The sequence below is a fragment of the Vanellus vanellus genome (genome assembly GCF_965231255.1).
Source record: "Vanellus vanellus genome assembly, chromosome: 4".
NCBI classification, from domain to species: Eukaryota; Metazoa; Chordata; class Aves; order Charadriiformes; family Charadriidae; genus Vanellus; species Vanellus vanellus.
In genome coordinates this window covers 45954796-45980300 of record NC_138909.1, presented here as the reverse complement: position 1 = coordinate 45980300, position 25505 = coordinate 45954796, and the positions used below count along the sequence as shown (strand labels likewise).

Sequence of the window (25505 nt, the reverse complement as noted above, 5' to 3'; positions counted from 1 at the left end):
ATAAAGCCACTGACCAAGACTCGATTTCCCTACTGAAGCACCTGACGGATGGCTGAAACCCTCCGAGTTACTTGGCCAGCACTAAGCCGTAGCCCAAATGCTCGTGCTGAGAACATGTGCCCACATGATAGCAGCAACAGGATCTGAACGCTCTTGGCAAAGCTGACACGCAAACTGTTTTGTGGGGTCTGCAGTCTAATACTGAAACAGTAACTGGCTGCTCCTCTCAGACAATCACTATCTAATAGTTGTTCAGTGTTGTGTCGACTGTGCGTAACACAAAGTCAAAGGAAACTGCGCGTACTCAGCAGTTCAAAAGCAGTGGGCGCAACCTGAGTGCATTTCCAAGTGGAAGGCGCTTTGCAAAACTAGTTGCATCACAAGGGAAAACTCCTGGATTTCAGTCCATGCATCAGAAGCTACTATTTCTCGTGTGTGTACCTGGAGTATGCAAAACAGGTTGAATTTAACATGCTGTTTTTACATCAAGAGCTCATTTAAAAATTAAAAAATAATAATAACAAAAAAAAAAAAAATCAATCGAGCACAAAACCTTCCTACAACAACAAAAAGTATACAAAAGCATTGTGAAACCGAGACAGAAATCATTTGCAGATTCAGTTTAACCAGCAAACTGCTCTGACTCATGCACAGCCTCCCACTCAGCGACCAAAGCAGAAAAAGGAGGGTAAGGTGGGATTGCCCTCTCAGTGGCAGCCTGATTTTAGATCAACGCAAGCCGATCTTGAAACCACATCCTCATTTATATGAATACAAGGAGTGGGATTTAGCTCTTGCATTTGTGTATCTGCAACTATCAACTTATGCATACGTACAGTTGTTGAAAGACGGACAAGCAGGCATGAAGCTGATTAATATCCTCCAGCCTATAACTATTTTAGAATTTTACCCAACTAGAAGCCCAAGCAAGAAAGTCTAAACTTAAAATAGCAGCTTTAAAAAGTCCCTTAAATCTTTACATTTTAGTTTGAATATAAACTCAAAGCTAAAAAATTTAAGTTTAGGAAATAGTGAGTTTATTAAAGAAGTCAAAGACAGACAGCAGATGGACACTGTTTATTGGTTCTTTCCATCACATCTGAGTTACAGGTGTAAAAGTCACACAAACTGCAGGTATAAACATGTAAAACAATACAAAAATAAATGGAAAGGTAATTTTATATTTACTGAATCAAGTTGTGTAATAAATACAATAGGCAAAAAGCTTCAATCACACAATTCAGTTTAACTGAAGTTACAGTAGTGTTTGTAAATACAAGTTTTTAACTTAAAGTTGCAAATATTAAAGCATTGAGAACTAGTATAAAAGTGAATTTTGGCACATTGTAAAGTGAGAAGTGTTACATTAGTATCTGACTTGTGTAAAACCAAAGCAATTTCTCACTAGCTTTCTGAGGTACATTTTTAAACAATCTAAAATTAGATCAACAATGCGGTTCTAACAACTCACAGTTTACAATTCACTATACTAGTTACGATTTTTCCCTTTTAAGAATATCAAAGTATTCCAGAGCTTAAATCTGTGCAAATTCAGAAAAGTTTCAATTAAAAAATAATAACGATAAAAAACTTATTAGGGAACTTTTACGTGCAACTTAAATCCTCCCTGCAATCAGTTTTGTTAAATGCAAAGTGTAAAACTGGAGTAATACCAAATTGCACAGCTTAATATAAAATACTCAGAGATTGCAGCGCCATTTAAGTTGCAAATGTTCCTCTCCTAAGTTTATCACATTTTTCTCCCTATAACTTCAGTAACTTCTGATCACACTCATTCTCGGTGAGGGGAAAAAAAAAAAAAAGACACCACCACAAGCTGCTAACATGAAGGTCAGCATAGCATGTAAACCCCTTGAGGACTCTCAGCACTTCTGCACAATATCAGAAATGCCTGGACACAAAGTTACTGTTACCAATTTTCAAAATACAGTAAAAGATAAAGGAACAGTGTAATGGCACTTTTTCTGTATTCCAACATTTGCGGTTTAGAAATGGTGCTTTTTTTTTTTTTTTAGTTTTACAGTAGCTAAAAAAAATTTCAAAACTAGATCTTTAGAAGTATCTCGATCCTCACCTCGACTTCAAAAGAGTGAGGAAACCAGATTACCCTATAGATGGGGTTTGATACAGTATAAACATCTCTGACCAGAGTACAAAAGTTATGCTCTTCTCCTAAAAAAAGTGCTGCTGATTGTTAGAAGTATCTCCAAAATAATCAGCAACTGCTATTAAACTATCAGCAGCATCAGGCATTTAGACATTTTAGTCCTCAAAGAGTTTTCTTTTAAACAGTTTAACCATTTGTGCTAATATTCTTCACTAGGTTAATTTTAAGTCCTTTCACCAAAACCGTTTTTCCTTTAAAAAAAACAGAGGGTGCAAGCAATACAACCCATGACATCCATTTATTTTATGCTTCATGAATAAATGGTGTCATCTGCAAGGCACTACTACGTTTAAAGGATACCATTGTCACAGTTTCACTATTTCGGTATTTTTTTCTGTTTTAAAGTCACAGTTCAAAAATAAAAAAAAAAAAAAGAATTGAGGTAATCAAATTATTTCAATACCAAAATATATTAATTGAAATAGTACCAGTATGGTGAAAGGTCTTTATAATACACAGCTATTACCATATAGCATGCAGGACAGTATATAAGTATACTAGGCCTTTGTTCTGAGCTCTTCTGCTTCAGTTTCTAAGGAACAGCTCAATTTGCACAGTAGCACGCCAATTTTGAGCACTTATTTCCTTTTTGTTCACAGGGCATCTCACTTGTAATTACAACTCGCTACGCCAACCCCAGATGAATTAGTCCCATCAACAGTTATTTGCGAGAGCTGCACAAATTGGAGTCCTTAAAAAGAGTTCAGCAGAGCAAAATAAGCTACAGTATCTTCATCTATCGTTCAATCAATTGCACTTAAACCTACTCAGTTATTGACTCCCAAGTTGAGACAAAGCATCAACGATATGCCTGCTGTCCCAACCACTGGTATTTCTTCTGACATTACATAGTCATACCACTATTCTAGAAATATGGCTTTGCAGATTAGATAACTTGTACTGAGAAGGAGCACACCGGGTTTACACTAAGTTTTATTGGCAAACAACTATAATTTTTAAAAAATTTTCTAATGCCCCTTTGTATTGCAGTGTTACAACCAGAATTTTGTACTCTAATAATCCTGGTCTGATAAATAGTTTCATGCAACCAACTGTACTTAGTTTGTAAACACCCGCTAGCCCCCCAAATCCACTGCTAGCTACGCTTACTCTACCAGGCACTACAGTATATTAAGACTAAAGTATAGCCATGCATAGATAAACTCACGAGCCTTATCATGATGCTCTATAGCTGTAATACGGGTTACCCCAGAAAGCCTAGAAACACAAACTAATCGCTGGCTTTTACTGTACTTTAACAGGATACAAGTAGTTTATAAAGTCTCGTGATGTGCAAAAAAAAAAAACCCCAAAACTTCTTAAATTCAGACAGCTTTTTAAATCTAGCAAAAAAGCTAATAACGAAACCTTATCAACATCTATATCCTAATCTGCAGCACCTGGAATTCCACCTCTGCACTGTATAATCACCGCAGCGCAGGCACCGAGCCAGCTAGTAGCAATGCGTACTGACAGTCTACCTACAAGGTGGTTCAGTTTTTGACAGGCTTTTTGAAATTTCAGCCTTTTCAGATTCCAAAGGTAAAAAATATATTTCTTAAGTAAGGCAAAACTGTATCTAGCCTTAGGTTTGATGGCAGGAGTTAAATCTTGTTTTCCTGTCAGAGAAAGAGACTGTGTGGACACGTTGCAAGTATTTTAAGTGTTCTGTAAGAAATTACTCATTCCATTTCTTACTGCATTACATACACCTGACCAAAAAGAAAAGTTGCAGTTGTATTAGAAGATTGAGCAGTTCTGAAGACAAAGGAATATGAAAATAAAAAATTCCTCCTGGACTGTTTTCACTTGACTAAATTCTGAACGCACAGCATGCTACAATAATCTGCTTATTCAAATAAGCTTCAATAATTACCTTTAAGAAGATGCTAGGGTACTTTATAATCCTTCAGTCAGTGATCTATGAAGTCTCACTTAAAATTGTACTAAATTAAGTCAGGAGACAAGTTGCCAGAATACCTATTATGATACCATTTAGCAACTGCAAAGGTTTTGTTGCAAGTACTTAAAACCTGGTGTATTAGTTTAGTGAAATGTTACAGCGTGCAAATGCTCCCGACAGCTTCAGACAACCTCTTTCATACTTCAAGTATATGTTTTACCTTTGGAAATAAGTCATTTTCATGAAAAGGAATTCTTTAGTTAAAGAATCTCCCTCTTCTCTTGCTTTTAGTTTTTAGTACTGAAATAAGAATCCTTCAGAGATAATCTTCTAAGAAACAGCAAGTTGCGATTACTGCCATTCATGTCATACTATTTTCTAGAACACTAATAACAACACTTAGAAGAAAGCAAGATATCACTACTTATCTCGCTTCACCCTTTTCTTTAAAAAAGTCAAATTTTCGACTGCAGATTCAAACTGTGCAGAGGTTATGAGACACGCTGTCCCCTCAGAAAAATGCAAATGCCTAAGTGTTCCCCCATTTCTCGCTTTGGGAACACCCTAACAGCTGTGGGATTAGGTACTCTTCCGAGTTTTTTTTCAATTGTCCCCCCATTTCTCGCTTTGGGAACACCCTAACAGCTGTGGGATTAGGTACTCTTCCGAGTTTTTTTTCAATTGTCCCCCCATTTCTCGCTTTGGGAACACCCTAACAGCTGTGGGATTAGGTACTCTTCCGAGTTTTTTTTTAATTGTTCCCCCATTTCTTGCTTTTGGAACACCCCAATAGATATAGGATTAGGTACTGTCTGAGTTTTTCAAGTGTTCCCCCACTTCTCACTTTGGGAACACCCTAACAGCTGTGGGATTAGGTACTCTTCTGAGTTTTTTAAATGTTCCCCCATTTCTCGCTTTAGGAACATCCCCCAGTCCCACATACTGACGTATACCACTGCTCATCAACGCTCCTGTGCAACAAGTTTCAAGGGACACCCAGAGATTAAAGCGGTTTGATTATCTGCACGACAGACCAAATCTGTGATTACATTCTGACATACTAAGAAATAATAGTTTTGCTTCTTTTCTTCTTCTTTTAAATAAATTTCCACTACTAGGCAGAGATTCCAGGTGATGCTTTCTACAGTCTGGAATTAAGGTGAAGTGGAAGCAAACCTGACAGTACAAACAGCTAAGCAGTTACCATATTAAAATGCCAACCTTACAGGAATGATCTCTTCATTTTAAAAGGAGTGCTGAAAACTGACATTTCACTTAATTTTCTAGTTAACCAGCAAGGACAACAGCATTTTTGGTTACTGACAGTAGGCAGTTCAGAAATGCACAGAATGCAGATGCTTATGTCTTTTGCTCAAAGAGATCATGATACTCTTGTTCTTCTAGTTCTCTGTTGTACTTCTCTATTTCCCTGTTGGCTTCTTCCAAGTAATCGTTCATGAATTGGTCCATCACTGATTTTGAAAAACTAAGGAAAAGCATTTGGGCAAATAGCGTTCATTAGAAAAGAACATACAGAGTTTTTTGAAGGATGTGCCAGTTCAGCGACACTTACTGAAAGCAGAAATTCAATAGATTACCTTCTGGAAGTCCCGCAGCCAGACCTAACCACAACTACTCTGCATTACTGAGGAACATAGGAGTTGCAAAATAGACATTTCCCAATCAAGAGGAAGAATACAGGAACAGCAAAACTATAACAGGTTTGCAAATGTTTACAGCTATTTTGGTTAAGTGGAAGTCTGAAAAACTCTGCCCAAAATTCAAATCAACCAGAAGTGGTTAACCAGTGCCCATATCTTCTATTGCTAAACACCAAGATGGTGGTGGAGCAAAGGTCCAGTGAATATTGAAGTCCAAGTTTGCTGTTAGGATATTTTCTGCCAGCATTTCCTAGCTAGGAGCCTACCCTGCAGACACAAGTCTGCTGGTTTAAAATTTTAAAGTTGTCCCATAGGGCATAGAAAATAACTGTTTCTTTGTATTCCAAAACAGAATCACAGAACCCACTTGGATTTTTGTAAAGTTTTTCAACATTCAAGTGAAAAGTAAAGTGGGAATATAAGACCAAATTTGAAATTTCAGTAATAAAACAAAGACAAAAGCAATAGCAAGTTATGAAAACAAGAAAGCAGAACAGGAATACACTGAAACATTAGTACTATTCTGGCATTTCTTGCCAAAGACAAAAACATGATCAGGTTTAAATTAAAAAATAAAAATAATTTCTGGAACGAAATCCAGAGGACCCTACTTCAGCTGTAGCTCGTGTTCTGTAAGCTGACACCAAATAAGACCACAACGACAGTTCATTTACAAATGCGTATATGCCACAATTTGATAAGTTAATCATACTGCCTACTAGGCTGAAGTAGTTTTAAAATAAGATTTTACTAGCTTAAGTGACTTTTAAAAGTGATTACAAATAAAGGCATGTCCACATCTAATTCTGAACACCCTGTTCATACTACTGCATTGCATCCAGTAAGTTTTTTCTCATACTGAGTTACAAAATGAGAACAATCATTTAACATCAGCTTCACCACAAAATATGTGGCAGAAAAAAGGATACTGTAGTAAAACAACCCTGATTGTTTTTACTTCAGTGTGTGCACGCATGTGCATGCACACAAAATTATATTAATTTGGAAGTTTTATCAGTCATGACCAGGCATTAAGCAGTATTATAGCACTATTTGGTCTGAAAAATATTTTTTTGACAAGCTGTGGTCCATAAATTATTCTCTGCATAAGCTCATGTACAGTTTGGGGATTGTTTTGTTGGTTCTATTCTGCTTTTTAGATCATATTTCTGAAAAAGGGTTTTAACAGTAAGCTTTAAATGGCATGTAGCCACACACAGATTTAACGTACAAAACTTTTCACTTCATACTACCACTTGCAAACAAACTGGCTCTTCACCATATCATCTGCTTTGAATCTACACTTCAGAGTTGCGTAGCCTGTTGCCTACCTAAAACCTTCACCAAAAAAACCCCACATTTTAAAGGATACATGGATGGTAGTCCATTTTGTCACCAAAAAAATTCACAAATTGAGTCCCGTTGTAAAAATAACCAGCTGGAAGTGGATCCAAGTGGCGTTTCACCTACATTATGAAAGCATATACCATACATTAAACATTTTAAACTCAAAACTGCTTAGAAACAGTCCTAACAAATAGATAAAACAAAAATTCCTTCTGCCGAACTTAACAGCCAGGGAGGAAAGTATGGCTCCTGGCTATAAAGGAGTGCTCTGAAAAAACAGTGTGACAAATGACATTTATATTGACTAGGTGAGTTATGCACAGCAACACTAATCATAGCCATGCCAAACTCTTAAGATCCCAATTTTACAGATAACACTTGCAACCTAAAGGTAGGTAATGAGGGCAGGATTAAGCATTTGGGATCCTAATTTGCTTGTGACAACCTGCACAGCACAGAACAGGGAGCCAAGATGGGGAAAGACCATTACAGTAATGAAAAATCTGTGCAATACCCTACACCTCCCCCTACTTTTCAGAGCTAACTTGAAGCCCTGAGATAACACCAAGATTTATCTCTCTAATCCCTCCTGCACTGCCTCAGTTATGTTTCGTGTATATATAAAGACAGTAAGTGCTACAATAATTTAGTGCTCAGCACACTTGTTATGGCATGTACGGGAGGTACTCTATCATACAAATGGATATTTAAGAAAATCAGCCAAAAGGGACTTGCTATTAATTGCTTCTACTTACATGAATGTTTTTTATTTCCTGAAGAGTTAGCATTCCTCTGGTTTTCAGGGCTTTCCTCTGCGGTTTCTGTATTAAGAATTAGACCCCAGTTATATACGTACTGAGTGACAATGCAATACTACAGTTTACTGATGTTAAGAAAAACAAACAAACAAACAACCCAAACCACTAAACAGAAAAGTAAGTTGTCTTGAAAATGTGGATAATGGTAGTGAAATCTATGATCCCATGCTATCATGCTCAAGCCCAGCAATACTCCTTTTAGAAGCATGTATTTTAAAAATTAAATTTCTAGACAGAATTATTCAATTATATCAAGACACTCACACAAAAGTGTAAATTAAGTGATCTTACATAAGGCACTGTTAGAAATGACAAATTCTAAAAGTATTTTAAATAATATAATTTAAATACAGCTCTACTGCAAAAAAAAAAAAAACGAAGAAAACTGGCACAGGAACAGAAAAACAATCTAGTTTTCTTTCATGCAGCAACTCTCAGAACTATCTGAAACCCTAAATTAGCTATGACCAGTGAGACTGTACAAAGACTATCTGTAGTCTTGAACTGCTCAAAGAGGAAGCACTTCACCCTTGAGAGTTGGCATTTCATAAAATTAAAATGGTATTCCATACAGTGCTTTCTTACATGTCAAAAGAATTTGTCTCTATATATTGCCCATACGATATGTACAGAGCATGAGATATCATCACAGAAAATGTATACCTCCCTGAAGTAACACAACCTGCTAGGAGAACAGAGGTGAGAACCTGAAGATCCTTAGGGACAGCTCCAACAATGGTCTGCAGGAAACTTTTTTCCCCTTCCTACACAACTTTTGGGGATACCATGCAAATCCTAAGTCATAAAGAAGTAACCACAAGTATTTTCAACTAACAAATGTTCCAAAATGGGCATCACGAAAGGGCACAGTTGGAACTACAGGCTCAGGTTCCAACTAGAGTGCTAAAATATGCAGTTTGTATGGTTGAACGGTTTCATTCCAAGTATATTTCTGAAACAAACCTCACAACTCACTTCCGAACATCTTAATGTGCAGCCTGGCAAAAATAATACCTGCTGGTATTATTTCATTGTGTAGCAGCAAACCATCTTACCCTGCACTGCTGGTGAGGTCATGCCAGTCACTGTGTGAAGTTAGCAAGAAACAACAACTGGAAAATGTGTGTTCTAGGCTTCTTCTGATGTGCATATTCCCTGTTCCCTACTCCAACTTCTATTACATAGGTACACTAGCCATACAGAAATACATGAAGTCTCACATAGCTGCACACTTGACAAATTAAGCAAGACAAAATGAAAAAAAAACCTACACCATTTCAGTGGACTAATTCCAAGGAGGTTTAATTTAGTGAATCAAAACAGTTTTTAGCTTTGGAGTGTTCAGGTACTTCAAGAAGATTTATTTCATACTACACTTTAGCTTTTGGCAATCACGTCTCAGCTAAATCATATTGTGTTTATTCTGGACGTAGTCCATTTGCCCAAGCATTGAAAAGCACAATCCACAAATACACTGTAGCAGATATTAAAACAATACACAAATTACAACACACATTTGCAAACTGTTAGTCCTCCGTCTGAAATACAGTTACACCCTGGAATGCTAATACCTTCACAGAAAAGAGATTAAAAAAAAAAAAGTTTCATCAAGACACTCAGATTCCTCCCTTTTGTCATTAAGAAATGCCAAACAGATCATACTGAACAGCAGTAAACATGTCCACGAACCTGTTTTGCAGTTTCTCTCAGCCAGTCTTTTATATCTTCTTCCTTAAGAGAGCAGCCAATGAACACAAGGAAGCACTCCTGTTGACTGCTGCAATCTCGGTTATCGCTTCTTGAATCAGGAGGAGTTGGCCCCTCCTGAACAGGCACAAGGCTTAGTGAATTAGATGATGTGTTGTGACAGACTTCAATCACTTTATCAGAATCTAACAAGAAGATGGAAGAAAAAAACATCTTGATAATTGCTAATCTAATTTAACATCAACACACTGGTGTAGACAGAATAGAGTACATTACAATACATATACATGCACTACAACCACAAGACAACACATAAGTAGCAATTTGCCCTTACCTGAAAACTTAACTTTGCCCATGATGTGATAAATGTTTCCAGAAAAAGGACTTGGCTTTAGCAATGACTTAATCGCTGTTTGAAATAGAAGACAAACATATTATTTCACTTATTGCTCTCACCCTTGGTGTAGCTTCTGGTCAGACCTATGCTACAGGTCTCTAATCCACATCCTAGTGCTTCAGGGGAAAAAGCTGCAGTGTCCCCCACTACATAACGTTTCTATATATTCTCATTTCTTTGCTATGGGGTAGGTGGGAAATAACATGTGTTTGGCATAATGAATGCTTACAGTGTGTGTGGAAAGTAAAATGGTGCTCCTTAACACTGTTTTGCTAAGGAAAGAACGAAAGGCAAGATTATATATCTAATCTAGTAGCCTAGCACAGAGTTGAGCCTATTTTCTAGTAACTACAAAGAATTATTTGGCATAAAAAGTAGAAGCTGATGGTCACTTATAAACTGTATTTTGACACTACTAAAAAAAATTAAACATAAAATAATGATAAGTGTCTCAGTCTCTAGAAACCAAAAATTAAATTAGATTTTCATCTGAACAAAATCATGGATCAATCTTCCAGAGCAGACACTAAAGATGACAATTTACTGTCCTTTAAGGAAGGAAAGCTGAATTTTCAATTAGAAGCTTACTTCATCAGTAATTAAATAACTGTGCTACATCAGTGCCTTCCTTCCCCTCTATTTCTCAGTATTTCAAACTTGCATTTAAATCAAGTCAGTCAAAGTTCATTAGTACCTTTACATTTGGTCACAAATCGTGTTTTTTCTAGAGGACGATTAAACCATACACAGATCTGAACCATTGGAGGGAAGACAGACCCAGCTCCGTATTTACCTTCATACCTTAAGACAAAAACAAACACTTCAACTTACAGGAAACACACACTTGTGCTTTTCATCTAACAGACTTCTTAAAAGAAACATCTATTACTTCATCACAGGTAAGCCTTGGTCATAGGAAGAAAAATACTAAGCTTTCTTCCCCAAGACATTCATGAGAAGGTGATATTAACAGTATTAGGTTGTTCAAAGAGCTCAGGGCTCTTTTTGATGCTCTTCTTGCTGCTATTTTTTTTTCTTACATACTATCTACATACTATTCTTGCATACTGTCATTGAATAAATTAACAGTTGTCCAAAAGTTTTAAATACTTTCTTTTCCTGCTTTCTCTCTCATCCTTTGGCTCCACGCAATTCACAAGCAGCGCTGACATCCCAAGCCTTGTGCCAGTTTACTTTAGGAGCTTTACTTGCATCCAATTTAGAGCAAGAATTATGAATAAAAAGATAGACATGCATACAGAACTGCTAAGGTATGGTAAATAAATCATGCTTCCAACACCGTAACTGTAACTAGGAAACAGTCAGCCAGGGGTTACAACAACTGACAAGTTTACGTTTTCTGCCAAATAGGTGCAGCACTGATAACTGCAACAAGATGTTTAAAGAACCCTGAACCACAAAATATATCCCTTAGTATTAAATGGAAAGCTTGGTACTATGTATTATTGCACCCTTAGCGCCTCTGCCAAGACTGTCAATAAGGTTGCTGGTTTTTACGAATAATTGTTCTGCTAATAGCTAGACTGACATAGAAAGTTCATTCCAGTAAGGCTGAATAGCTGTCAGAATGAAATTACTCTAGTCATTATTGACCTCACCCATCCCTATCCTTCCCAGCTTATTCCCAGAGGGTTCTTTTCTATTCTTCTGAAAAGCAACAGTATTCTTTCCATTGATTTAAATGGTGTCCAGAAAGGACTTTTTCCCCAAAAAAGGACAGCAATCGTGTATCTACTAAGAATACTCATCAGCTCTTTTAAAAATGATTTACAAAGCTATTGCCTGTTCCAAATGAGTAGTCTTGAAAAAAAAAAAATATAAATTAAGTTAGTGAGACTTTTTAATCTTCAAGTTAATTAGAAAAATACTTTTAATATTTCTCAGTCTAGATACTTGCCAGCCAGGATACATTAAATATCGAGCTCTCATCATCTGAGGATTTGAAAAACTGCTTTCTGAGAGAATTAATTCAATATCCTCATTCCTATAAAGAGATAAAGATGAAGATTTTTAATTTTATAAGTTCAAAAAAATGGCCACTATCCATATGCTACTTACATAAAACAGAATGTGTTAGTCACAGTAAAATTAAGAGTATTTTTCCCTTAGTATGAAAGTAACAGGAAGATAAATCATATGCTGCAAACAAAACCATACATTTCCTGATCCCTATATGACTATAAGTTTAAAGGAAGATACCTTTCGCATGAGAAGTAATTACGAAAAATTTGCATCTCTTTTGTACAAGTTACCAAAGTAAAACAAGACAATATAATTTTCTATGTGTCTCATCTGCCAAAAGTGATAAGTACTGCACAGTGACTAACATTACCTAGTTACAACTCCATTTTCTGCCAAGATGAATGAAACAGCAGGATTTGCCGCTCGGATAAGACTCTGCAGTTGCATAAGGAGCGGATGCTTCTGCTCTGTAGCATGACTTGTGAAAACCACGTTGCTCACCAGTCCTGTGTAAGGAAATCAGAGGATAGTTTATAGAAGTCAGGTATGCAACAGTGACTAAAAACAATTAAGTAATATAACAGACATTCTTCTCTTATTTTCCTTCCATCTCACTACATTAACATTACTACGGGGAAAACAAACACACAAGAAAAATAAACAAGCAAGAAACCTCTCATCTCTTGTCTGTGCAGCAAAAACCCAGAAGCACATCTAACCACACATGAACACTGTGGAATAACAAAACTCAGAATTAACATTAACTATTTATTTTGCAATTGCATCTAGAGGGCCGGTAGCTCAGAAACCCATTCTGTCACAGCCCGTAGACATGCAGGAATTATACCTCCTGAAGGAGACAAACCGTTTCAGTCACTCAAATGACTCGAGGAGAAAGAGGCAGGATGTTGTAATCTAGGAGTTCTTATGATTCAGTGAAAATAGTCTTACAAAAAAAGAAAAAAAATTAAAAACATGAGCCTATACAACGCCAGCCACTGAAGATGACGTGACTAATGAGGAAGGCCTGCTTTGCCAAAACACAGCTATACCAGGTCAAGGCATTTTTCTTTTAATTAGACAGGCCGTGTAACAGAAGTAATTTAGACTCAGTTAATCAAAACAACAATTAATTAAAAGAATAAATTCATATGAGAATCAATGAGAAGGATTGGTTAAGTAAAAAATACTGATGTTTAAAGCCTCTGGGCAAATTCAACATGTAGAAAGATAGGCTAAACAGCTAAAACTCAGTATTTTGGACTGACAGTTGCCACGGCCAAAAACAAGAGAAGGGTTTGTTGGGTTTCTTTTGTCTCTGTTTTTAAAGACAGACCTCAAAATGGTATTCAGACCGCAAGTCTGAACCCACAAGGCATCAAAAAAGATAACAGAGAAAAACAATAGGATAACGATTTGTCCTGAGCCCCAATTCCCAAAAAGACTCAGCCGCGCCACGAGAAAAGCAATTCCTTTTTCAGACTTAGCAGTATCCCTTCACTTTGCACATAGTGCTACTAATTTCACTGAAGAAGCAGCTGCTCTTCTTAAGCAAAAACTTTCCAAGATTTGAAGACGACAACACAGTCTTCATGTTATATCTGCTGTCTTGACAGATATAAGACAAATTTCATGTTAAATGAGAACCAACTGCTGCTACTGCATATGCCTCTGAAGACAATCAGAAATAACACACCAACGATCACAGACATCAAGCATTGGGCACTGGAAAGGATCTCATTAAGGAAAAAATGCAAGATGACATACCACACATCATCCGACTAATTTCTGCTTTTGAATTATATCAAAAAGGCATGACATCAGAGTGAATTTCAGCCCAGTTCCTCAAAGAGATTGACTCCCTAGGACGTCAATATCGTCCAGAATGTGTAGGGAATGCTATTTCTTTGCTCAAGATGAGCAGCTCGTTTCAGACACTTTCCTGTTAACTACAGATACACTGTAAGACAGAACAATAAACTCTCGAATATCCATGAACAATTGAACCAGGAAGCATTTCCCCTGACCCCAACTCATCACTATGTAAAGCAGAATATGTAATGAAGCTCACGCCATGATCTGTTGCCTACAGTTATTCCTGATCTTTACAGAAGTCTTTAAAGTACATTAATCCTTGCAGAGGCTTCTTTACACAGACATTTCTATACCAAATGTTTCTGGGCTACTTATATTATACCATATGCTCCCAATCACTGTTACTTACATCACTGACCCTTTCAAGCTAGAATTTTAATAATAGCCCAAGCAAATTTCCATCATTAGTATTTCTCTTTTTTTAATCCCCCACAGAAGTTTCCACTCCAATTTCAGAACATGTAAGTTTTCTCCAATACACAGTTGCTTGAAAGAGATGGGGAGGGGGGTAGAACAGCAAGCATGCTTAGAAATTTAAGTCACACGCATGCTTGTAATTATTATGTAGATCATGCAATTAAGATGAAAAGTATGAATAAGCTAATCAACAACCACCACATTGTGGGTGTGATACGCACAGTGGGTTTTTTCCTTAATGTTCCCAAACTTGATATTGATTTAAAAGTCAAGTTTAATTAAAAACATAGTTATACTTTCTGTGAAGTTGGCACAGAACAATAAAAAGACTGTATAACATAAATGCTACGAAGCATATATTACAGTTAGAAGCACTATACCTCAGAGAGAATAGGTAATTGACAGGGACTAAGGTGGCAAAGCTTAAAGTTAAGAAGATTCCAGGAATAAAATATCTAGCTAATCAGAAACCTATGCATCTTGTCTCACGCTCCTCACCTGTAACTCTTTCTCCATCACTGCCCACTTCATCTGTGCTTGTCTAAGATGAACAGCTTTCGGGCACTAGCTGTCATCCTTGGTTGTAAACTCCCACTCAACTTTGGAAGTAACAGAAGACTGCTCAGAGCCTGGGGAACCTGCAAGCTTTGGCTCTGCACACACCTATGCATAAATCTTGTAGGTGCCAGTATCCCAGAAAAATTGACCCTGGGTTAACAGGCAACAGTCCATGATACTGAAGAAAAATAGCTTTCTGAGAACTGGAAGATGCTTACATAGCTTTTGTAACAAGTAATTTTGACCTTTTCTATTTAAATTGTCACTGCCATCTCTGCTTCTACTGCATTTTGAAGACCACCCAGTTTTGCTTAATTCTCTATTTATACACTCATCTAAAGGAAAAAAAAAAAAAAAAAAAAATCTTTGCAGCCTGGGGAATAGCATGTTCAATACAAGCAGTAAAGGAACAGGAGGGATAGATTAACCCACTTATACCAACCCCTGCTCTAAGTTCCAAGCCTGACAAGGAGGATGATGCAGTCAATGATTCATTTCAGGGTCAGGATATAAAGCTAAATATACATGTAAGAAACAGTTCTTCTGCAAGTAAGCTTTTTCATTGGCTGCAATGTCCAATGAACCCTGCAAGGACCCTCCAACGCTGCATAAAGAAGAGAATATGGGAAAACAGGCAACCAGCTCATTTTTCCCTTTCTAAAATAGCAGAAATTAAAGGAAAGCTCCATTTCCTCAGGCCTCGACAAAAGAGAATGGAACTCAAATCCAATCCATTTTGCTCTTAAATTAACAACGTGGCATGAGTTACAGCAGTTCAAGATAAGCAATTTAACTCACTGTCTTAAGAAACCCATCCTCCAGATGAGGACAACCAGAATGCATCATACTGCAGGTTCTTACATCTTCTTCAGATGATGTTTAATAGTGTAGGCAGAGAGAGTTCTGCAAAGATGGGTCTTACCTCCAAGAGTTTCTCATGATCCTTTGACTATATGCATTTACAGTGTATTTATTTGGCCTTATGGCTCAGCTACTTGTTCTGTACAGCTCAAAGTCAAGAAAAGTGACATATACCTTGTGAACACTGGTCCAAGAACTTGGGAAAAAGAAGCCTAAAAAAAAAAAAAAATCAGAAGTTTGTATATCAAGAATGGATATTATTATTTAAGTAAAGCATTTACATTCATTTGGACACTGACAGGTAGAGTCTTACTATCCAAACCATTTTCACGTTTCCTTCCCTTAAACCATATAACTGGAACATCCCCACAGGTTATGTCTTTCAGGAGTTCTTTCCCCAAAATTAGTTTTGTAGATGGTTTTAATTCTTCAATGGATTTAAGAGCTAATTCCCACCACACAATCTATTCTCTGTTCTGGGAAGTCAGAAAGCCTTCAACACTATAATTCCTATTTAAACAATAGGAATTTTAAGCTTGCCCTAAAGAATTGTGCCTTCCAAACATGGTGGGAACTCCTCATGAAAAGACTGTATGTACATAATGCTTTCTGTACATATCGTACTAATTTCTGGTACTCCGTCAGACAAGCGATAATTATTTTTATGAGCTCCAGCATGCACACAAAAGCTCCAGAGAGAGTACTTTATCTGTCCCCCTTCAACTACCTCCCCCCTGTCCTGGCTTGCTATTCAACACAGGCAAGAGCTTCATCCTAGGCTCATGAAAGAGGTAGACCTCTACAGTAATGAACTTTGAAACAGGAAAGTGTTTTGATTTTCTTGACTGCAGAAGTTTCAAGTCAGACATTAAAAATTACTCTTCTCGATTCTCAGTGAAATCGCCAAGGCTTCCCAACTGAAAGATTTGTCATTGGCAGTATGTAGCTATTCAGTAAGTTCTTATCAGAGAAACTTCAAAGTGAGACACAAATAGCCTCCAGCATAGGCTAAGCCTCTTCCTTCAATTGCTACCGAACTTCAAGAGACAAACAATGTCAAAGGATTGCAGGCTACTGCTGCTATAAATACTACACAGCACTATGACCAGTAACGCATTAGTAAGTTTCTTTTAAACTTAGAAATTGAACTTGTCATTCCTATAATTATGGAAAGAACCAGTTTAAACAGCACTCCAGCACCAATTCACCAATATTTTATGTAGTCTTTATTATTTATTTACAATCTTTGTCACAGAGACAAAAAGCAAGCATCTATTAGATAACATCTATTCATTGACTAGGGCAAAGCACAAGAAGCATATGGGTTAGTGTTTTAAAAACAGCCAGATAATTTAAAGAATGCTCTTTTATAAAATGATTGGGCAGTTCACCTCTAAGCTGTGATGCACAGAGTTTTATCACAAATAGAAGCAAAGCTAAGAACTAAAAATTGTAACTGCTTTAACTTACATTTATCAAATCAGCTGCAAGGCATAATTGCAAAATTTAAGTATTACAATTTTACTGATAGCTCTACGAAATTAGTTCCATGTTTGCTGAAGTGTGGAGTACACACATATACTATGAAACAGCAACCACACCACACTATTTAAAAATGTCAGCAACTCGGCTTTGCTACTGTTTCCTCCCCACCCTGCCTCTGCAGTAACCCAGGATATCAGATTTTAATACTTGCAATGCTTTTGCTTCCGTGCTTTGTCATTCTCTTGCACTAAATTTCAGACTGCTTCCCATAAGTTCCATATTTTAAATCTGTAAAGTCTTCATTTAACATCCAAAAGTAGTGACACAACCAATAATGCAAACCGAGATGCATGTCTCAATTTTTAGGCAAACTCACAAAAAGATCATAAAAAAAAGAATGATTTAAAAAGCACACAAGAGGACAGTTGACTGTTCAGATTTTACAAAGTCCTTAGCCAGAGTATACATATTTAAGCAGTATGCTAATGACAAACTGTTTATTCTTCCAGAAGCTAAACTTCTATTAACATTATATATAATCACATACCTAGTAGAAACCAAGCGTCATCCTTATAAACTAAGCAGCACTTCAAAGTTCATCCAAGATGGATTACCTAGCAGTTTTATGAGATTTAAGACAGTTCAATGGCCCTCAACCATCATATACCTCTAATTATTACAAAATTGAACTCTTAAACTTGCATATCTATTTTCAAACTAGTAAAAATATTTTAAAGTATACCTGTGTTCCATATAGCAACTCAGTGGCTCTACGCAAGTATTAACTGCTCCAATGATGAAAGAAGACTTCACATCAGGGTCAGGATGAGCTTGCAGAGCCTGTACAACATCAATAACATCAGTATATCTGAAAGAAACAAAATGAAATATGGTTTCAGAGAAACAGAATGACACATTTTAACATCTAGTAAGAAATCAATGGCTTGCAAGGTTATATTTCTAAAAAACCCTACCAATATAGTTATGTCACAGTTCAAAACTTGGAAAATCCACACAAATTAAGCTGACCGCAAGTAACATTAGACATAAATTGATAACTACAGAGAAAAGCAGTATAACCTTTGCAGTGAACACCTGAAAAGCCTAGCTTTCAGGAAGCACAAAAAGCATAATGTAATACAAGCATGCTATGCCTACTGCCAAGCATATTAAGCGCTAAGTATGATTCAAGTGAAAAAAAAAAATTAAAAAGCAACACCTCTCACTTATCAGCATTCCAATTTAAGCATGCTTCTATAATTAACATGTCCATTTTCTATGAGTACTTCAGCCACTACTGTATTACACTTCTCTATGATAGCAAAGCTTAAGTGAACCTGAGTTTTTATTCCAGGTGTTTATTTCTCAGCCAGTTACAATCTTCTCTCAAAACTGTACTGCCAGTTATCAAATTAATGCATTATTTAGAGAACTCCAGCTACTTTAAAGCTGTCTACACAAACACTCAACTATCCGGAAATAACAGAAAACTTATAATTAGGCACTCCTGAAGCCAGTGCTGCTACTAGAATATCACTTATTTTGCACATCACTGGACTTTATACCACTTGTACTAATTTTAAGAAAAAAAAAAAAAGACTCTAATATGGAAAAAAAAAATACGGTTTTTAGCACTATCAGAATGGACCATAACAAAGGAAATGCTAAGCTCCGTATATATGCCTTCAGTGAAAAAGATGAACACTTGGTAGCCTGGGAACCAAAAACATTACAGCCAGACTGGGGTAGCTCTTCCCTCAAGCTAGCTTATGTTACCTGCTAATGACTCAGAAACAGAGTGGGCAAACATACTGCAGACAACACTAGTTCTCAAATGCTATGCTTGAGATGGAAACGTCAAATAGAGGTGGCTCAGAATCTTCACCTTTATTCCACAAGAAAACTGGCCTTTATCTGAAACACATTGATCAGTCTCACTTCAATATCGCCTGCTGTATTAAGTGAATAGCATATTTTTGACAGACTGCTTTCTGCTAGTAGTTTTAGAGGTCATAATCATATAAGAGTTTGGGTTGGAAGGGACCTTTAAAGGTCATCTAGTCCAACCTCCCTGCCATAAGCAGGGTCACCTTCAACTAGATCAGGTTGCTCAGAGCCCCATCCAGCCTGACCTTGAATGTTTCCAGGGATGAGGCATCTACCACCTAGAGAGGTGGTCTCACCACCCTCACTGTAAAAAATTTCTTCCTTCTATCTAGTCGAAATCTACCCTCTTGTAGTTTAAAACCATTACCCCTTGTCCTATCACACCAGGCCCTGCTAAAATATTTATCCCTATCTTTCTTATAAGCCCCCTTTAAGTACTGAAAGGCCACAATAAGGTCTTTCCGGAGCCTTCTCTTCTCCAGGCTGAACAAGCCCAACTCTCTCAATCTTTCCTCACAGGAGAGGTGCTCCAGCCCTCTGATCATTTTTGTAGCCCTCCTCTGGACTTGCTCCAATGGGTCCACGTCTTTCCTGTGCTGAGAGCTCCAGAGCTGGAGGCAGTACTGCAGGTGGGGTCTCACCGGAACAGAGAAGAGGGGTAGAATCACCTCCCTCGACCTTCTGGCCACACTTCCTTTGGTGTAGCCCAGGATACGGTTGGCCCTTTGGGCTACAAGTTGCATTATCAACTCATGTCCAGCTTTTCATCCACCAGTACACTCCCAAGTAATTTTTGGCAGGGCTGATCTCAATCCCTTCATCCTCCAGCCTGTATTGATACCAGGGGTTGCCCTTGTTGAATCTCATGAGGTTCACACAGGCCCACTTCTCGAGCTTGTCCAGGTCCCTCTGGATGGCATCCCATCCCTCAGGCCTGTCAACACCACCACTCAGCTTAGTGTTGTCTACAAACTTGTTGAGGGTGCGCTTGATCCCACTGTCCGTGTCATTGATGAAGATATTGAACAGTACTGATCCCAGGGACACCTCTTGTCACTGATCTCCATCTGGACATTGAGCCATTGACCTCTGTAGGCAACCATCCAACCAATTCCTCATCCACTGAACAGTCCACCCATCAAATCCATATCTGTCCAATTTAGAGAGAAGGATGTTGTGAGGGACCATGTCAAAGGCATTACAGAAGTCCAGATACACAACATCCATAGCTCTTCCCTTGTCCACTGATGTAGTCACTCCATTACAGAAGACCACTAGGTTGGTCAGGCAGGACTTGCCCTTGGTGAAACCATGCTGGCTGTCTCAAATCACCTCCCTGTCCCCGAGCATAGTTTCTAGGAGGATCTGTTCCATCATCTTCCTAGGCACAGAGGTGAGGCTGAGAGGTCGGTAGTTCCCACGGTCCTCCTTTCTACCCTTTTTAAAAATGGGTGCAATGTTTCCCTTTTTTCAGTCACCAGGAACTTCACCTGACTGCCACAACTTCTCAAATACCATGGAGAGTGGCTTGGCAACTACATCAGCCAATCCCCTCAGGACTCTGGGATACATCTCGTCAGGTACCATAGACTTCTGTATGTTCAGGTTCTTCAGGTGGTCACAAACCTGATCTTCTCTTACAGTGGGAAGGACTTTGCTCCCCCAGTTATTTGGATAACAATTGATATGCATACAATAATGCCTCCCTTTCTTTTATCTTTTATCAACTGGAACTTCGAAAGTTTGAGTCACATTTTTTGTAGCTAATACTGCCAAAGAATCAAAGCAAGGATTACCAGAAAAGCAAAGAAAAAGAAGCATCTACACACACAAAGATGCTAAATGCTTGCAAAAAAAGCAAAGATTGGTTCTTATGCTTACTGTAGCACACTCATTCTCTGTTTAAAAAATTAAATAGGATTCACAGTAGCTTAGGCTTAAGTTTCTATTTGGAGGAAAAAATATTGCAAACTGCATGGACCATTCAATTCTGGAAACTATGAATGCATTTATTAAAGATTCTCTAGCATTCACTGATCTTTCAAAAAAGTTTAAGGTACTGTAAGCTCTTGAGAGATATAATTATAGTCTTTATGTCCCACCATATCACACTTCCTAAAATTAATTTCTATTCTGAAGCAACTCAAGTTAAAATTTACCAAAATGCACTCAGTAATCTATTGCCTTAAAGACAACAGATCTTCCTGTGAAAGAAACAGGGAGGCACTCTACCCCCATTTTTCATCAAAACGATTTCAACCTTTTAGCAAACTTTCAAAGAAAATTATACATGACAGGTAGGGTGAGAACTCAGCTAACATGCTTCTGCATTCTGTAACAAGTTGCGCATTTATTCCATTTTTGTTTTGTTATCAGCAAAATATAGGTCTGTTGGGAAAAAGTAGCAATTATTCACTTGTGTACTAACAGGGAGTACAACACACAACACTCCCTCTAAATATTAACATAACGCTTTAGCAGATAATATTCAGTAATATTCACCTGCAGCTCTGGAGTGCTATTTGCAACACAATCTCTATTGCTCTCACCTAAGCGTATGGCTTTAAAGACAGACAACCAGTACTCCAGCAGTCTTTAAGGACAGATAACTAGCATGAAGAAGTCTCACCAGCATTTGAAGGGCAAATACCTCTTTATCTAGGACCTCCAGGGGAAAAAAAAAAAAACCAAACAACAAACAAACAAAACCAAACCACCCACAGCTGCACCAATAAAGTGCCATTTAACAACAGTACAAGATGCAGCTGCAAAGGGCAAGAAAACTTCTTTTGAGAAACCAAAAATCACAGTCCATCTCCCAAGTACAGAAGAAAAATCAAATGCAGTTCTTCCTTCTATATGACCGAAGGAAGATTACAGATACCTTTTTTCATAATGGAGTAACAAGCAATAAAATTACAGGTTGCAGAAAATCTGAGTTTAGTACATACACAAAACAGAGGTCACAGAGTGCGACACCAGCCCAGAAATCTGACTGCTTCAGCATGATGGGAAAGTTTAAAAATGCCTTGGAAATAGGGAGGGAACAGAAAATCCCTTATTCTATCCAAAAGTTCAGTTTCAAACATTTACCCTTGCAAGACCACTAAGAGACGCTTATTCCTTCTAGCATAAGCGGACTGACAGCTGCTGTGGTTTTGCTGAGCCTCCAGGACACTGGAGAGGTAACGCTGGAAGTGGGTTGCACTGAAACATTCAGGACTATCCATAGTTTGCCGATAAACTATCCACCTAAACAACAGAGAACAAGGAAAGAAGTTAATGTTTTATGATATAATGTGTCTGTTTTCTCCTTATATTGAACCAAGAGACCAAAAAAAAATTTGACAAGCCCTAAGATTCCACATCTCTCATACCACATGGGAAAGAGGAATTTACTTGGCTTTCTATCATTTCCAGCATAATCACATTCTTTATATTATTGCCAAAAGGTTTTGTGGGTTTTGTTGTTGTTTTTCAATAAAACAATGTTCAACAGCTTCTTCAAAGCAACACATCATATGAGTAATTCTGATCTTTGTTAGTGATGAAATAAACAAAAGTTATATGAATCCAATTCAAAAATCTCAGGGCACGAAAATATTTCGCTGCAAAAATAAAAAGTAACAATGACATTTGCAGGAAAACATGATGAAATGTAAGGTGATTACAGAACATTCAAATATCACCTTAAATGTTTGTTCTAAAAAGAGAACCACAGAACTGTTCTGAATCAATGTGCTAACATAAAGGCACTGAGTTAAAAGTAGTACAAAGAAATAGTCCAGAACATTACTAAACTAAATGCTAAGGTGTCTGGCTGTAAGATTTAAAAGGATAAGAGTTCCCTTTTTTTATTTTCTTGAAGCTGTATCAACACACAGAATGGCTAATTCCTGCAGTAGATTTATCTTACTGCCACACAATAGATGTCCTGAATATATCTCTTGCTGTTGTAGAATAGAAACCAGGTCAGATTAAGAACAATGCTGTAGCAAGGGCTGTTAGCACAGTCTTTTCTCTAAGAAGAATGCATTTTAGACTCACTACACAAGTCAATAAATGGAAGCACTTCAACCATTTCCTTTAAGTTGTGACAACATCCCAACTTGCGTAAAGCAGGATTCATTTGGCCCTTCTAAGATTATTCTTAACTGTTTGTAGCATCAGTGATAGTTCCAGACACACGTCATAGATCTACAGTAATACCTGTGGTATTCTTAATATGGAATATCAACAAAGCACCTCTTGTGCTATTTTTCTTGTCTAAATGTTTAAAATCTGAGGACAAAAAAAGGCATAACACAGTTAAATGAGATACCTGAAGTAACAGAACTGAGTTAATATACCATACCATACAGTGTGCTATGTAGAACTAGTTAAGATGTCTGATAGCAGAATAAATGCAGTAAATGTTAACACTGTTTACAAATTAGAAACTGGGATATAAAAAAAAAAAAATAAGTGAAATAACGATAGTATCATTTCCTTCACAATGAATAGTTCTTTGGTGATTCGAATGCTTTGCACTGTAAAACCAAAACTATACAAACCTTCCATGCTCCTTGTTAAAAGTTACAAGAAAAGCACACAGATCGCTGCAATGACATCCTGGAAGACCAGTTATTATGGTGATAACCACCTAAAAAACAGGGAGCAGGTAAGAAAGGGGGCAACTTGAAGATGAAATGAGCTACGACTACCGCACATAAGGCTTCTATCTCGATAAAATCTTAAGTCTAAACACAAAATTAAATGATACTAACCACAGAAGCAGCAAGATAATGGGGAACTGTAACTGTGTTTATTTAATTACTCAGATATGCATCATTTTTAAAAGACGCATTTTCTCCTGGTTTTCATACCTTAAATACATTTAAAAGATAATTAACAAATACAGCTGTCCCAGTTTGAGGTAAACCAGGACCAATTTTGTCCAGTAACTTCACTTCTTAGCTAGGCCTTTTCTAACTACTAAAATTAACAGCATATTTTGCAGACACTGTTCACTCTCAGAGTGATAACACCTATGTTTATAGCTGATGCCAAGGAATCCCATCCAGTCTGGGACTGCCCCAGTGCCAGGCGGTGACACGATTGTCATCCTGGCAGCTTGATATGGTTCTGTATATATTTCATTATTTTTTTTATTTTATTTTTAATATTTCATTAAAGTAGTTTAGTTTCTTCTAAACTCTAAGTCTCTTTTTCCCTCCTCTGCCTCTCTTTTTGAAGAGGGGTAGGGAGGAGCATCTGTCGCTCACCCAATGGCTGGTTCGGCCTAAACCACAACAGCAAACAGGATTATCAAAATCTTTACAATAAAATCTGTTCTGCAGTGTAAGTATTAATGCAAACGTCAGACAAAACACTGCAAGAGACATTAAATCAGTTATGTTTCCTATGATGAAAAGGCTACATTCAGTTACACAGAACAGCATTTGAGCAAAATGGTTCAAAAAGTGATGGTGTGTGTCAAACAGTCTTTTCAAACACAATGAGCAACTCTAGGTTTCTTATACTGTACCGAGCATGCTATACACAAAATTTACTCCAGCAAAGCTGCATTTTGAGTAGGACTGGTAAGAGGCTACACAGTAACAGCTCTAACATACCAACAGCTTTTCTGCATAAAGCACCTCTGTTTCCATTATGTGTATCTCTTGGGGTATTTAGAGAGGGATCATAGCAAAGAAACACTGGTAAGAAGTCAGAGAATATCTCCAAAGTATATAAATATAGTTCTACCCAACATACTCGAGTGTGCTACAGAAGTAAGCAAATGAGCTCTGGAGGGAACACAAAACAACAACTCTGTGCTGCACTGAACTTAAGAAATTATGTCACTGGTAATCAGCCATCACACTGAGTGTTATCCTAACAGAAAAATTACCTCTTCTAGCTTCTACATGATATCTGAGGACATCTACCTGCAGACTATTTGTATCCTATCCTCAAAATCAGTTTCGGATGCTCACAGAAAATAAGCATTCATGATAATAGATATAGAGAATTAACTCAGAAAAATCACGGGTACTAAGTTTGCAGGTTTTATAGAATTTGGTATGAACATTATGGAAAGATTTTTCTTTTTTTTTTTTTTTTTAAAAACATACAGAGACACTTATACTGATGATTTTAAAACATGAATAGAGGCTTATCAATTAATACTTAATTTAAGTGTCAGTGTGGTCCCTGAACTAGATCCCAGGAAAGAAGGCTGCCTGAATATTGCAATATTCAAAGAGAAAGACTATATTCCTGCTGCTTTGACTTTCTTGCTTACAGCAGATTTCAAATGCTGGAAAGTTACAAGGAAATATTTTCTCTGAAAATGCTATTTAAAGCTCTCAAGTTTGACAATTGTTATTGCCCCTATAGAGAACTGAGTGTTCTACAGATAATATCAGCAAATGTT

At 37.3% G+C, this 25505-nt stretch overlaps 1 protein-coding gene across 1 annotated transcript in view; it reads right to left on the bottom strand.

The window, feature by feature from the left end:
• Positions 1-1062: 1062 nt before the first annotated feature.
• Positions 1063-25505, bottom strand: part of DNAAF9 (dynein axonemal assembly factor 9) — a gene marked incomplete at its 5' end in the record, with an annotated part of 76246 nt that continues 51803 nt past the window's right edge. The window contains 12 exons of the mRNA XM_082481996.1: positions 1063-5563; positions 7125-7218; positions 7855-7920; positions 9607-9809; positions 9959-10033; positions 10716-10822; positions 11940-12026; positions 12375-12510; positions 15890-15927; positions 17943-18068; positions 22181-22339; positions 23641-23729. Coding sequence (XP_082338122.1) covers positions 5451-5563; positions 7125-7218; positions 7855-7920; positions 9607-9809; positions 9959-10033; positions 10716-10822; positions 11940-12026; positions 12375-12510; positions 15890-15927; positions 17943-18068; positions 22181-22339; positions 23641-23729 — 1293 coding nt within the window. The 3' untranslated portion in view covers positions 1063-5450. The remainder of the gene's footprint in view (positions 5564-7124; positions 7219-7854; positions 7921-9606; positions 9810-9958; positions 10034-10715; positions 10823-11939; positions 12027-12374; positions 12511-15889; positions 15928-17942; positions 18069-22180; positions 22340-23640; positions 23730-25505) is intronic.